The sequence below is a fragment of the Mesoplodon bidens genome (assembly GCF_964165515.1).
Source record: "Mesoplodon bidens genome assembly, chromosome: 19".
Classification (NCBI taxonomy): Eukaryota; Metazoa; Chordata; class Mammalia; order Artiodactyla; family Ziphiidae; genus Mesoplodon; species Mesoplodon bidens.
In genome coordinates, this window is record NC_138179.1 from 16,140,619 (window position 1) to 16,154,278 (window position 13,660).

A 13,660-nucleotide genomic window follows, 5' to 3' on the forward strand; every position below is an offset into this window, starting at 1 on the left:
TCCTGGAAGGAGGGAATATTTGTTTTCTCCAGGCTTAATGTGTGCCATTGCTTGAATCACTGAAAGTTTAGAAAGAAAAAATGTGGTAAATAATACATACTCTGCTGTATTGTATCTTTTGACACAAAGAACCTTGGTTCATTTCTAAGTACAACTTGGACCTGATGCAAAATAACCAAGTTTTATTACAGGGTGTGTTGGAGAGAGATCCTTAGTTGAGAGCGAGTGGTATATTGGAAACATGGTCAAATCATAGAGCCTGTTGTGGGGTGTTTATGGTAGAGTTCTTAACTTGAATCGGATAAAGCATAAATCACTAAGTGCTTAGAAACATAGGAGCTGGGATTCAGTTTAAATCTGGCTCTGCCACCCATTTGCTGTTGTGAACTTAATTTATTTTTTAATATTTGGCTGCGCCGGGTCTTAGTTGTGGCACCCAGAGTCTTCGTTGTCGCGTGTGGGATCTTTAGTTGCGGCATGTGGGATCTTTAGTTGTGGCATGCATGCAGGATCTAGTTCCCTGACCAGGGATCGAACCTGGACCCACTGCACTAGGAGCCTGGAGTCTTAACTACTGGACCACCAGGGAAGTCCCATGAACTTAATTTTTATTACGATTTTATTGGTATTATTTTCTGTTACTTAGACTGTTACTCTGATAACCTTATGTAAAAATATTTTAAATAAATGACGGATTTGGAATGAGATGAAAATTTACCGGAAAGGAAAAGTAGAAGTCATTGACTGATGAAAAGCAGGTTACACAACAGTAGACACAGTTTGATTTCATTGTGGTAAAAGAAAAAATATATGTGTACATACACACACGTGAAGGAAAATCCAGAAAAAATATGCCCTAGGGTTGTTAAAGATGACCTTGGGGTAATGGAGATGTGAAGTGGAGTTTGGGGTATGGGTTTTTAGTATTTTGCTTATCTGTATTTTTCTAATTTTGCACATGATACATGTACTACTTCTGTAATAAAAAAGGTTTTTAAGTGGATGAAAAAAAAATAAAATAAATGAAGGGCATAATGTAAAAAGTGCTATTGTAAGCAGCTGCTTATTTATATTCTTCAACTAGAACACCACTCACGTGATGGTTTTGGTTGACAGGTGCCACCATGTCGGCATTGATCCTAACAGCTTGCATTATTTGGTGCATCTGCTCAATCAAGTCTAACAGACACAAGGATGGCTTTCATCGGCTCAGGCAGCATCATGATGAGTATGAAGATGAAATTCGCATGATGTCAACCGGCTCCAAGAAGTCTCTCTTAAGCCATGAGTTCCAGGATGAAACAGACACTGAAGAGGAAACATTATATTCCAGCAAACATTGAAACACACACCTTGCATCTCTCCCAGCATAAGTACCAAGCAAAGTTACAGTTCCTTTTGGGAGACACTGCATTAAGAAGAGAGACTATCTTGCTTCTTCAAAGAGCTTTGGGAAGTTAACTTGCTAAATTTGTTTTCTCTGTGAATTTGGCTGGCAGTTTTGAACTTCCCCTCCTTAACGTACTCTTACCTTAAAAAAAAAAATCTGCTTTCTATTTATGCAGAGATGGGACAGCCACTTTGTTTTTCTTCTTAATTTAAGATGAGCTGTTTGGAGCTTATGCTATAACTGAAGAAAGCCAACTAGTGGATGTTGTATTTTGCACACCAGGTGTTTACTAGTGGCTTTAGCTTTTTCTCTTTGTTTTAAATGGCCAAAAGAATCCAGAAACAATAAGGCAGGGACAGCAGTCAGAATCTGACATAAAGCTTTAAAAACTCGAGGTTTTTTCAACCTATTGAGGAGTACTTTTCTCTAGTTATTAAATAGCTGGAGTTTCTCTTATTATTCAGGTTTAATGGAGGCTGAATTGATTTTGAAACTTATGTAACATTAGGAAATGATTAAACGGGCTTCCGTATTTGGCTTTCTACCTGTTCCAAGGCTAGATCAGAACTAGTGGGCTGTGCTCTAAGCAGGATTTCACTACCTCTTGTGTAAGGTTTAGCAAAGTTGTAAACGTCCCCATTTTAAGGGAGAACTTGTTGACTGTTGTAAAAGATCTCAGTGTCCATTTGCGTAGAGCTGAGAGGGAGATCTAGCAAAAGCTAAAACTCGTGTTGCCTATCTTTTAACTTGGTAAAAACCCACAGGTGCTGTTGCTTTTATCTGTGAAGCACTAGTTTATTCTAGGAATGCCTAATTCTTTACTATTTCCTAAATTTGAACCCTTTTCTATGTTGTACACTTAGGGTTTTCAGATGACCTGGCAATCGACAAGATCTGAATTCTACTGAAAATACCTGGAAGCGTGGAAGAGACCTACTTGCACATTCTTAACCTACATGTGAACGCAGAATATCTACACTCCTTGTTAACCCAAGCCAGCACCATATCATAGCATCCTGTTATTGAAATAGCTTGGCCAACCTTATTCGTAAAGGCCTCTGCGTGTAATTGGGTTCTTTGTCCTAATGTTTCATTTGACAGTCTCTTCTTGATCAACCAATTTTTTAAAAGTTCACTTGAAAGCACTTAAACATGGCTCCCTCCATTTAAAAAAAAAAAAAAGTAACACTATAGTGAGAAAGTGTTATCTTCAGTGCCAGTGGGGTTACTGCAAAGGCCTAAAAGATTTGCGTTTTATTGTGTCTGTCATATCATGCTATTCAATGGAAATGATGCTTTTTGTAAGTATGAGTCTTACCAATGATCTAATGGTTTAATACCTTTGAATGTTTTAATGGCCAAGTTGCTGCTGAACTTGTACTAAATCAGGGGATCAAAAAACTTGCTCTCATCTTTTCAAGTTGTATTCTATATCCATTAGTGTATCTGTCATCCCAAAGCCTTCATGTGGAGTGGTTTACCACCCATCTAGGTCATTCAACCAAGTATTGTGAGAAATGTACCCAAAGTGGCTTCATAAACAGAGATTTGGTTTAGCAGGAATAATGAAGTCATGACATTTATTAATGAGTATCTGTGATCTTATTTGGGTGGTTCCGGGTTAAGCCATTCTGGTATTAATCCTGTTATTAACAACTCGAAATTTTGAGCCCTTGCCACCCCACTCTTAGCCTGCCACGTACACAGAACAGAGTTTGTGGGGTGCTAATACTTAATGAAATATACATGATTTAATTTCTTCTAATAATGCTCTACACTTTCCTTAAGGGGATGATGTGGTGGTATTGCTCTTTGCAGCTTTATTTTTGAGTGCAAAGTCAGAAAACCATCAGAGGGCCTATGAGTGGCTGGCTCTGCTTGGGACATTGCAGGTAGAAATGAAACAAAGCTGACATGACAACCTTTACTTTATTAGCATTGGTCTTCACTAGAGGATGCCTTTTAAATTCGTCTCTGTCTTAAACCTGTCTTTCACTGTACATCACAGTGGCTGGAGTCCATGCCTTTTAAGCATGTGTAAACTATTTTTAGAGATGAACGTATAAATAGTTCTTTTAATAATTTTTCCTGAAAGGAAAACCAAATTCTGCTATGAATCTTGAATCTCTAATGAATTTCTAAATAATGCATTGCTCTGGAAAACAAGGCCTTCTCAGCCTATGTTACCTGTTAACATGAATGTACAGGATAATGACTACTAAGGCTGTGTTCTCTGCCCTGCTTTGTCTTTTATTTGTGGATCTAATCTAATCTGAGACCACATCAACTGCTTAAGGCGTTGAAGCCATGTGGCATGGGGAATGCATTTCTTCAGTATTTCTCCTAAAGACTTTCCATTTCCTTGGAGTCATAGAGGCAAGTAAGTATCACAGTATTAAGAAATTTGCCCAAGCCTGAGTTGTGCCTTTCTTTACTCACAAGGCTTTTTTTCTGTGTGTCCTGGTGATCAGTTTGTAAGCCTTCTTCCCTCCCAGCTCCTTCATAAAAGCAAAGTGATTGAGTAGGTAATGTTCAAAGTGTCTGCCTATGTAAATGCACTTGTACTGATTATGCAGTTCAATAAGATGATCTCAAGTTAATTTCAGAAGGAAAGATCCTTTCGTTTTGATGTTTTTTGCTGAACATTTGAGTAGTTGTTGGGATCCCATCCAGTTGAGGAATGCTTGCAATTCTCTTTGGAGGGAATGTGCTTTGGGACTTTGTCATCCTCCAGAAAGGAAACGTAATGTATATTTGGCCCAGCGTGATTGATTGGTTAATCCTTGGTAACTTTCACCTGAATGGGATTTGCTGAATTAATGAATATTGAACTTAAAACTAATTATGAGTTGACAAATAAATAAAAGGTAGTGCTTATGCCTGAGCTTAGTGTGTTTCTGAGCTAACACCAGGTTACTCAGTAACCAGGACCTGTTCTTCTATTTCCACTTTATTCTCAGCAGTAAATCATTTTATTTTCTTGTGGCCTGAAGTGCACTTGTGCCAGGTTTTGTCCTTGCTGTATTAAAAGCTTCTTGGCTATGAATGCTGTAATAGTGCCCTATGTTATGGTTCTCTGGTGGAATTGTTTTTAACAGTAGCAGCTTTTTTTTTTTTTTTTTTTTTTTTTTTTTTTTTTTTTGCTGTACGCCGGCCTCTTACTGTTGTGGCCTCTCCTGTTGTGGAGCCCAGGCTCTGGACGCGCAGGCTCAGCGGCCATGGCTCACGGGCCCAGCCGCTCCGTGGCATGTGGGATCCTCCCGGACCGGGGCACAAACCCGTGTCCCCTGCTTCGGCAGGCGGACTCTCAACCACTGCGCCACCAGGGAAGCTCTAACAGTAGCAACTTTAACGTTACTACAAAAAAGTCCACTATGGTTGATGTTCAGTGACCTTCTAAATAGCAAATTTTTGATAAATATTTGGTTTCTGATTTGCTTTAATTAAAGTAGATTTGGGGGGGGGGTGATGAGAGCCCTTGATTAATGTCAGCTGAACTTGGATTTCCAGTTCATGAAGAAATATTTCCCAACATCCAATCCTCCTATTTTTAGCAATAATTCATTAATATTCCACTTGACTTTCAGAATATTATCCTAGTTGATTTCCATTTGGCAGAATCTATTGTGAAATTTGAAAATAGGCTACCATTTTGAGGCATTTGGTTATAAATTATATAAATATGTATGATTATGGCTTTTACAAATGGTATAACATGAGTATACTAGCTACCTTCTATGCTGGCCATGCTGCAGACTTTCTGGAGGTATGCCATAATGGTATTTTTTTACACACAGATTAAAAATCAACTTTTCACCTCCCCATTTTTTCAGAGTGACATTCCCCAGCTCCAGAACAATCTATAGCTATTTATATGAGGTGCCCAAAACTCATTCATCTCACGTGCTTCAGTCTTTGGTTCATTTTCATGCACTGTGCCTTCAAAATGAAATTTTTAAAAGGGACTTTAAACAAAGTTGAATAGTAGTTTTAAAAAGTCAATCTGTGTAATTTATGTGAAATCTAACTGTAATGAGGGCCTTTCTGTTTTTTGTATGTAAACAGATCTACTAATCCTGTATAAAAGTTATTTTATGATGTTTGTCTTTCTTTGTGTTTTGTCTCATAATCTTTTTTCAAAAGCAATAGACCAGAAAAAGTTACTGTTCCAATTCGAAAGTTATGGATTTAGTTTTTCTACCTATATGAGGGGAAAGATAGTCCCAGGCAAGGAATACAGGTTGTTAGCTGCAGAGTGTTTCTGTCTTCACGAATTGACTTAAAATAAAACTATGTTTCTGGAATAATTACATAGTAGCCACAGCTCAGCTAGATTGATATGTGTCCAGTCATTCCACAATGAACATAATAAAAGTGGCCATTGAAAGGTTTATGTACCCATTTCAAGGTTGTTTGTTTAAAATTTGGTTCTTTTTACAGATGAGCCGAGTTAGAGTAATGTGTCCTGGCACTTTTAGGCACAGTGGCAATGAATTTAATATCCCCTTTTCATTTAGCAATAACTTGTTGATACTGCTGCTCTAATAGGAATTGGGAAAACAAAGTTATATAAAAAACATGGGCTCTGCTGACAAGGAATTCATACTCCAGACCAGAAAGATAGAAATGGAAATAAGCTGTACTTCTATAGTGACTGGTTCCTCTGAAAAGAAAGTCTGCTATAGAGGAAGTACAGCATAGAGATCTGAGCTTGGACTTTGGAGTTGAACCAACCTCAGACTGACTCTTGGCTCTGCTCTTGCTTCCTGTGTGACTTAGTTTTGTATAAGCTTCTTAACATTCTCTGAGTCTTAGTTTCTCTACAGGTTAAGGAATAATACCTGAAAGGATTGTAGCAGGAATTAAGCGACATAATGTTAGCAAAGGGCCCAACATAATATTTGACTCAGAATTGAATTACCATGGTAACCAGCATAATTTGCTGTTTTCTGATCCCTGTGAAAGAAAGTTATTTTATCAAATATATGAACAAAGATCTGTTTACAGGTGGCCTTTTAAATGTAGAAGAAATCCCTAGACATGAATACTAAAAATGAAATAAAAGTTTCCATTATGTGGTTCCATAAATTGTCTATAGCATGGCAGTAAAGTTTTAAATTGTGCCAAATGCTTCATATTTGTTTTTAAATAAAATTAGATTATGCTTATTCAGTGAAAACAGCCTTACTTAACTGCTGCGAGAAATATGAACCATAAAGATGGCTCTTTTTCCCCCAACGTTTGAAATATTTTCCTGAATTTTTGTCTGGGGTTTTCTCATAACTCAATCAAGAAACTTTTGGTTTGTGTTATAAATAGTAACCTACCAATTATGTTCAGTTTTTCAGATCTCTAGAAGCTGATTTTTCTCAGCAAAGTAAACATGAAAGCTCGATTGCTAATGCACTACTCAGTTATGAATAAATGCTATCATGTAGGTCTTCCCCTCTTACTCTCACTTGCAGTTAGAATGCCAACTGATGCTATGCTGTTTACAAGCCTCAGATAAATACACCATTAACTCCCAATTCAAAAGCAATGAAATCAGCCTATAAAGCCAAATTTTAACTTTAGTATCACAATTCCCACCTACATTAATCAGTAGAGTGTTAAAAGCAAGCATGTTATTTGGCATTGTGCCTGGAATCCTATTCCCTATTACTGTGTAAACAAATGTCAACGAGGCAAGCAAGAATTAGAGTAGGAAGTCGTTCAAGTTTAGAGGCCAGCCTGGAAAAAGCTTGAAAGCAGAAGGGTGAGAAGCTTGATTAGATTGAAAAATGTGATCATTGGAAATGGGAGTATATAGAGATGGATGCCTCAAATTCAGCTAAGACAGTTTATTGACTCAATTAGAAGCCGTATGAAGAGATTTTGATATAGCCAGAGCTGTAGGTGGAAAATAAAATTAGTAGGAGAAATTTAAGATAGAACATGTAGAAAGAGATTATGGATTAAATAGAAATTGTTTTAACATGGATTATATTCTGTGATTGTCACTGAGGTTGAGCCAAAGTGAAAGAATCACAGGGAAGGTCTAGATTGCTAGATCTGAACGACTAGTAATTTCGAGTATTTGCAGTTATTGCAATATTTATAAGTATTATCATCACTTATTTTTGTATGATTCCTATTAGATTTTCTCAAGATCAACTGACTTCTGATTTGGTGTTTGAAAGATGGCAGGTGCCCAGAAAAATTGATCCTAAAGATAGTTAGGGAATGGGGTAGATGGAGAGTGGGCATATTATGGTAATAGCTGAATTGGATGACTGCTAGATTTTAGAAATAATTTAGAAGATTTAGATTTCCCGAAAAGTTGCGAAGATAATATAGAATTGGCTGTTGGACTTTTATTTGGAGGGTGTGGGTGTTGGGAGGGCAGAAGAGAAAGGATTGTACAGTTTGCTATTCAGCGGGACTTGAATGCAACACATTAGAAAAGGAGTGGGCATAGGAGGGAACACAATGTCTAGAACCTAGTCAGGTATGTAGAGCCTGGGTAGTCCAGGTGTCAAGCCACGTGGGACTACTTCTAGTTCAACCCAGATCTTCTCTAGCGGAAGGTATCTCCGTCCTAGATTTGGAGATCTCACTATTTTTCAAGAGCGATGACCAAACATGGATGAAGATAGCTAAGCATGTAGAGAAATAAGACACCACCAGTAAAAAAAAAAAAAGCAGAAAAAGTTCACCAGTAAAAAAAGCAGAAAAAGTTCACCAGCTTCAGATGATGACATTATCAAACACTGTAAAGCAAATAAACTTACTGTTTTCAAAGAAATAAAAGATAAACCTGAGACTATCACAGGTAAAATAATAGAACTTCTAGAAATGAAAGTACAGAAACTAAAATTAAATGGATAGTTGCAATGGCAGTTTGGACACAGAGAAGCAGAAACTAGAAGGTAGATCTATAGATTCCTCTGCAGCCGAGACAAAATGGTAGAAAATAGGAAGGAGAGGGTAAAAATATGACTAATGCATGTTTGATCGTTTGTTCTAGAGAGAAAGAGGAGAAAGAATGAAGCATAGGAAACTAAGAGACAACGACGGAGAATTTTCCAAAATTGATAAATGGTATCTGTAGATGAAACTCCATCCAAGACAGACAAAGTAAACGTCCACACTTAGACACATTGGTGAGACTGCTGAGCATCAAAGACAAAGAGAAAAAAATGTAAAGCAGTCAGAAAGAAAAGAAATTAACTTCAAAGACTTAGCAATTAGACTGAGATTAGAATCACTCCCCACAAAGGAAACCAGTACAGTGAAATTAAACTTTGGAAGTGCCAGGGAAGACATTAGCTTCCAACATAGAATTCTCTATTGAACACATCTTTCAAGAATGAAGGTGAGGGCCTTCCCTAGCAGTCCAGTGGTTAGGGCTCCAGGCTTCCACTGCCGGGGGCACGGGTTCGATCCCTGGTCAGGGAACTAAGATCCCACGTGCTGCATGGTGCAGCCAAAAAATCAAAAAAAAAAAAAAAAAAAAAAAAAGAATGAAAGTAAACGTCCAGGTAGCTGAAAACATTGGTGGCAACCTAAGCTCCCCATCTCCCAATATTTCATTGTAAAATAAGGCAAAAAACAAGAAGGAAAAAGTAAATCTATACAAAAACCTCAGTGTAACTTGAAGCCAGACAATTTTGAAACTTCAAACTAACAATAAAATGAGAAAAATCACCAAATCTCTGCATATACTTTCACATGCCTGCCCCAATCCCACCTCAGAGCAAGGCTTTGTGGAGAGAAGGCAGAGGGAGATGAACCTCAAGAAAGAGAGAAGAAGGATGCCAGCAAATGGGCCTAAAGTTAGTGTAAAACTACTGCCAAAAAGACTAAGTGCACCGTAAGTCTGAATGCTCTAAAAAATATGTGCAAGGAGATCAGAGCACAAACCATAGAGAAGGGGCTTCAAAGTGAGCACAATTTAAAGGGGCTGGTGTAATCTAAGCAGGCAATCTCTGAAATACAGAAAAAAAGTGAAAAAGGAGATGCACCTTTTGACAATTAGGTGATGAGAGAGAGAAGAAAAAGGAAAATTTATAGTCCTGCAAGATAAATGAAAACTGCAAAATTAGAACACTTATGACCCCTCCCTATCACCAAACAAACCAACAAAAACCCTACTAAAGCGTGTGAACTTTGCCGTATGGACAGAAGAGATCTCAGCCATGAAGTGTGGAAATATCAGTAACAGATATGAATATTGATAAGGCAGAAACAAATTTGTCATTATTTGTAGATATGATTGTGCATGTGAAAAATACAAAATAATCTACAGATAAGTTAGAAATAATAACTTAGCTTTACTTCCAGTTATGGGTGGATTAAAACAGAAAGACCTTCCCATCAAGAATAATTAGAAAAGCTTGGATTTTAAAACAACAACCAAAAAACCTGTTGAAGGATTGGAGAGCTACTAAAGTAACAAGGACTTAGGGGTCAAGATCCTAGCAGAGGGAATTCAGGGATGAAAATAATGAAGTTTTCACCTTAAGTTATTGGTTGATTCATAAGTGGTGACGAAGAGTTTAGAGATGCCTAGTAGCAGAGAGGCCAGGCAAGAGGCAGAGAACCATGCAGAAGCTTTAGGCAGTACCACTGTGTGGCAGGAAATATGAATTCAGCACCTATTAAGGCAGTGGGCACCGGTCAACTTTAAGTTAGGACACTTGAATGGCTACACATTAGAAGTAAGGGCTAGTCAGAAACAGACCAATTTTTACGTAGAATCCCACTCGGTATTAGTCCCATCCCATACTGGAGTAAGCTGATCTGCCCCTACCTGAACTGCCTGCAAGAAGCAGCAAACTGTGTCTGGAGCAAGATACCATCTAGAGCCTCAAATGATTACTACAAATTTTAATCTATAACATATAGCATCTAGTTAAAAGTTACTTTTATTGTCACATCTCAAATGATGAAAGATCAAGAAAAAAAATAGAAACAGTCTCACGGGAGTTACAAATTTTTCAGTTATCAGAAACTTTAAAACAATGGCAAGGAATAAATTCAAGAAAGTATAAGACAAGATGAAGAATTTTAGCAGATAATTAAAATCTATTAAAAGTTAAACGGAGGCTTTCACTTCTCGACAAGATGGACTAGATGTATTTCTCTTCTATTCCTCCCACTAAGCACAGCAAAAAACCTCATGCATTATATATAAAACAAAGAAGACTCAGAAAGGTGGAGAGAAGAAGGCAGACCAGCTAGGAACCTCCAAGGAACCTCCAAGGGACCTCCAGCATCCAAGGAACGACACTGTGGTGAGTTCCCTGGTTTTCTTTTTGCCTCATATATCCCATAATAGATGTTGCCTCATATATCCCATATTGGATGCTGGAGAAGCTGGCAGCCCAGAAATGCCAAAGGGTGCAGACAAAAAAGCCCAAAGAAAAGACTTCTCTAGCCAGAGGACCAGGAAAGGGGCAACCTACCAGGACAGAATAGTTTTACATAACAATTGTACTACTCCAGCCAATTGCTACAGAAAAAAACCGAGGCCCATCTCTACCCTCTGCCAGCAAAGGCTGAATGGGGAGCCTAGACTCCACTTTCACCTGGCTGTAATGAAGCACTCTTCCCCATTGCCTGGGTGGTATCAAAAAGGGCCACATGGGGAACCAGAACTTTCACTACCACTCAGTGGTAATGAGGACCCCTTCCGTGGTGTCAGTGGGGGGGCACATGAGAAGCAGTAACAAGTCGCCCTCCTCACCTGGGGTCAAGGAAGAGCCTGAATTTTCACTCCCACCTGGCAGTAACAAGGCAGTTCCCCACCTTTCCCACCAGCACAGTGTCAGAAGAGTTCCGCTTAAACAGGTTTTAAATAAGATCCAGAGTCTTACAATACCTAAAATATCCAGGATACAATTTTTAAAATCACTCAGTATACCAAGACCCCAGACATTTTCAAGTTGAATGAAAAAGGACAAAAGATGCCAACATCAAAATGACACAGACATTGAAATTATCTGACAAGGATATAATAAAAATATTTCAATGAGCAATTATAAACAATCTTAGAACAAATGATAAAAAGAGTCTCAGCAAAGAAATACAAAGTCTCAGCAAATAAATTTAAGATATAATGAGGAACCAAATGGAAATTTTAGATCTGAAAGATACAATAATTTAAAAAAAAAAACAGGGCTTCCCTGGTGGCACAGTGGTTGGGAGTCCACCTGCCGATGCAGGGGACACGGGTTCGTGCCCCAGTCCGGGAAGATCCCACATGCCACAGAGCGGCTGGGCCCGTGAGCCATGGCCGCTGAACCTGCGCGTCCGGAGCCTGTGCTCCGCAGCGGGAGAGGCCACAACAGTGAGAGGCCCGCGTACCGCAAAAAAAAAAAAAAACAACAACAACAACAAAAAAACAACTCAGTGAATGGGCTCAACAAGCAGAATGGAGGGGACAGAGGAAAGACTTGCCTGTCAGTGAACTTGAAGACAGAATAGTAGAAATTATCCAATCTGAAAAACAGAAAATAGACTGAAAAAAATGAGTAGTGCCTCGGGGATATGCAGGACTATAATAAAATATTTAGCATTCACATCATCGGAGTCCCAGAAGAAGAAGAGGATGGGGCAGAAAAAGTATTAGAAGAACTTACGGCTGAAAAATTCCCAAATGTGTCAAAAGACATAAACCTAAGGTTCAAAAAGTTGAACACATCTTAAACAGGATAAAACCAAAGAAATCTACACTAAGACACAGCATAATCAATCTTCTGAAAATTAAAGAAAATGAAAAAGTCTTTAAAGCAGAGAGAGAGAAATACCTTAGCTATAGTGGAAAAACAAATAACAGCCAATTTCTCATCAGAAATTGTGGAAGCAGGAAGGAATTGGCACATTTTTCAAGTGCTGAAAAAAAGAAATTGTTAACCCCAGATTCCTAATATGGCAACAATATTTTTCAGGAACGAAGGGGAAATTCAAGATATTTCAGATGAAGAAATACAAATAGAATTTGTCTCCAGCTGCCCTCCTCTTTTAACAAATGGCTAAAGGAAGTTCTTGAAACAGAAAGAAAATGATAAACAAAGGAATCTTGGAACATCAGGAAGGAAGAAAAGTGGGAAGAGTAAAAAATGGGTAAACACAGTAGGTTTTCCTTCTTTTAAACTCTGTAAGTTATGTTTGACAGTTGAAGCAAAGATTATAACATTATCTGATGTGGCTCTTAATGAATGTAGAGGAAATATTAAAGGCAATTATATATGGTAGTGAGTAAAGGGACAGGTGTGATTTTTTTTTTTTTTTTTTTTTTTTTTGGCTGCGTTGGGTCTTCGTTGCTGTGCGCGGGCTTTCTCTAGCTGCGGTGAGCGGAGGCTACTCTTCGTTGCGGTGCACAGGCTTCTCACTGCTGTGGCTTCTCTTGTTGTGGAGCACGGGCCCTAGGTGCGCGGGCTCTAGAGAGCAGGCTCAGTAGCTGTGGCTCATGGGCACACGGGCTTAGTTGCTCCGCGGCACGTGGGATCTTCCCAGGCCAGGGCTCGAACCCGCTTCCCCTGCATTGGCAGGCAGATTCTTAACCACTGCGCCACCAGGGAAGCCCCAGGTGTGATTTTAAAACCTTTACAAGAGGTAAGATTTCTGCATTTCACAAGAACTGGTAAAATGTGGACACAAGCAAACTGATAATTTATGTATCTATAAAGAGTGAGTTTGGACAGCTGATTTTAACAGGTTGAGGGGTCAGGATGAGGCACATGGAAGCAGTTAGTACACACTTTTTAGATTTGGCGGCTGGGAAGGACAGCGGGCTGGGATTCTACCGTAGACAGAGGAAAAGGCGGCCAGTGGAGAAGAGCACATATATCAGAGATGTGGGATAATGGAACACAGGCGGAGGTAGCATGAAGAGGTTGGTCTTGGGAAGAAAAGAGCCTCTGGCTTGGAGAAGAGAAAGAGGCTAGCTGAAGATGCACATTTGAGAAGAGGTGAAGGAAACAGGTAGTTGCGTCTAAGGATAACTTTCTTCTCAGCCTGGGAGGTCCCTGTTGGAGAGGGGATAAGCCCAGCTGAGGGCGATGATGTAGGTTTAGGGCGCGGAGAGCGGATACCAACACCAGAAAGGCAGATGTTCAAGGAGTGTCAGGTGCTGAACCTGAAGTTGTCAGTCTCGCTGCTCAAAAGGTGTAAAATGATGAATTGACCGCCAGGTGGCGGTGTCGGTGGAAGCCCACGTATCCCATCGGCCCTGGCGCCAAGCGGAAGAAGGCGGAAATGACTCTCTGGCTCGCATCGCCTCTACTC

At 39.2% G+C, this 13,660-nt stretch overlaps 1 protein-coding gene across 1 annotated transcript in view; it reads left to right on the forward strand.

Moving 5' to 3' along the window:
• CPD (carboxypeptidase D) overlaps positions 1-5,488 on the forward strand; it is a 60,398-nt gene extending 54,910 nt beyond the window's left edge. Inside the window, exon 21 of the mRNA XM_081217979.1 lies at positions 1,117-5,488. Coding sequence (XP_081074105.1) covers positions 1,117-1,343 — 227 coding nt within the window. The 3' untranslated portion in view covers positions 1,344-5,488. The remainder of the gene's footprint in view (positions 1-1,116) is intronic.
• The last annotated feature ends 8,172 nt before the right edge of the window (positions 5,489-13,660 follow it).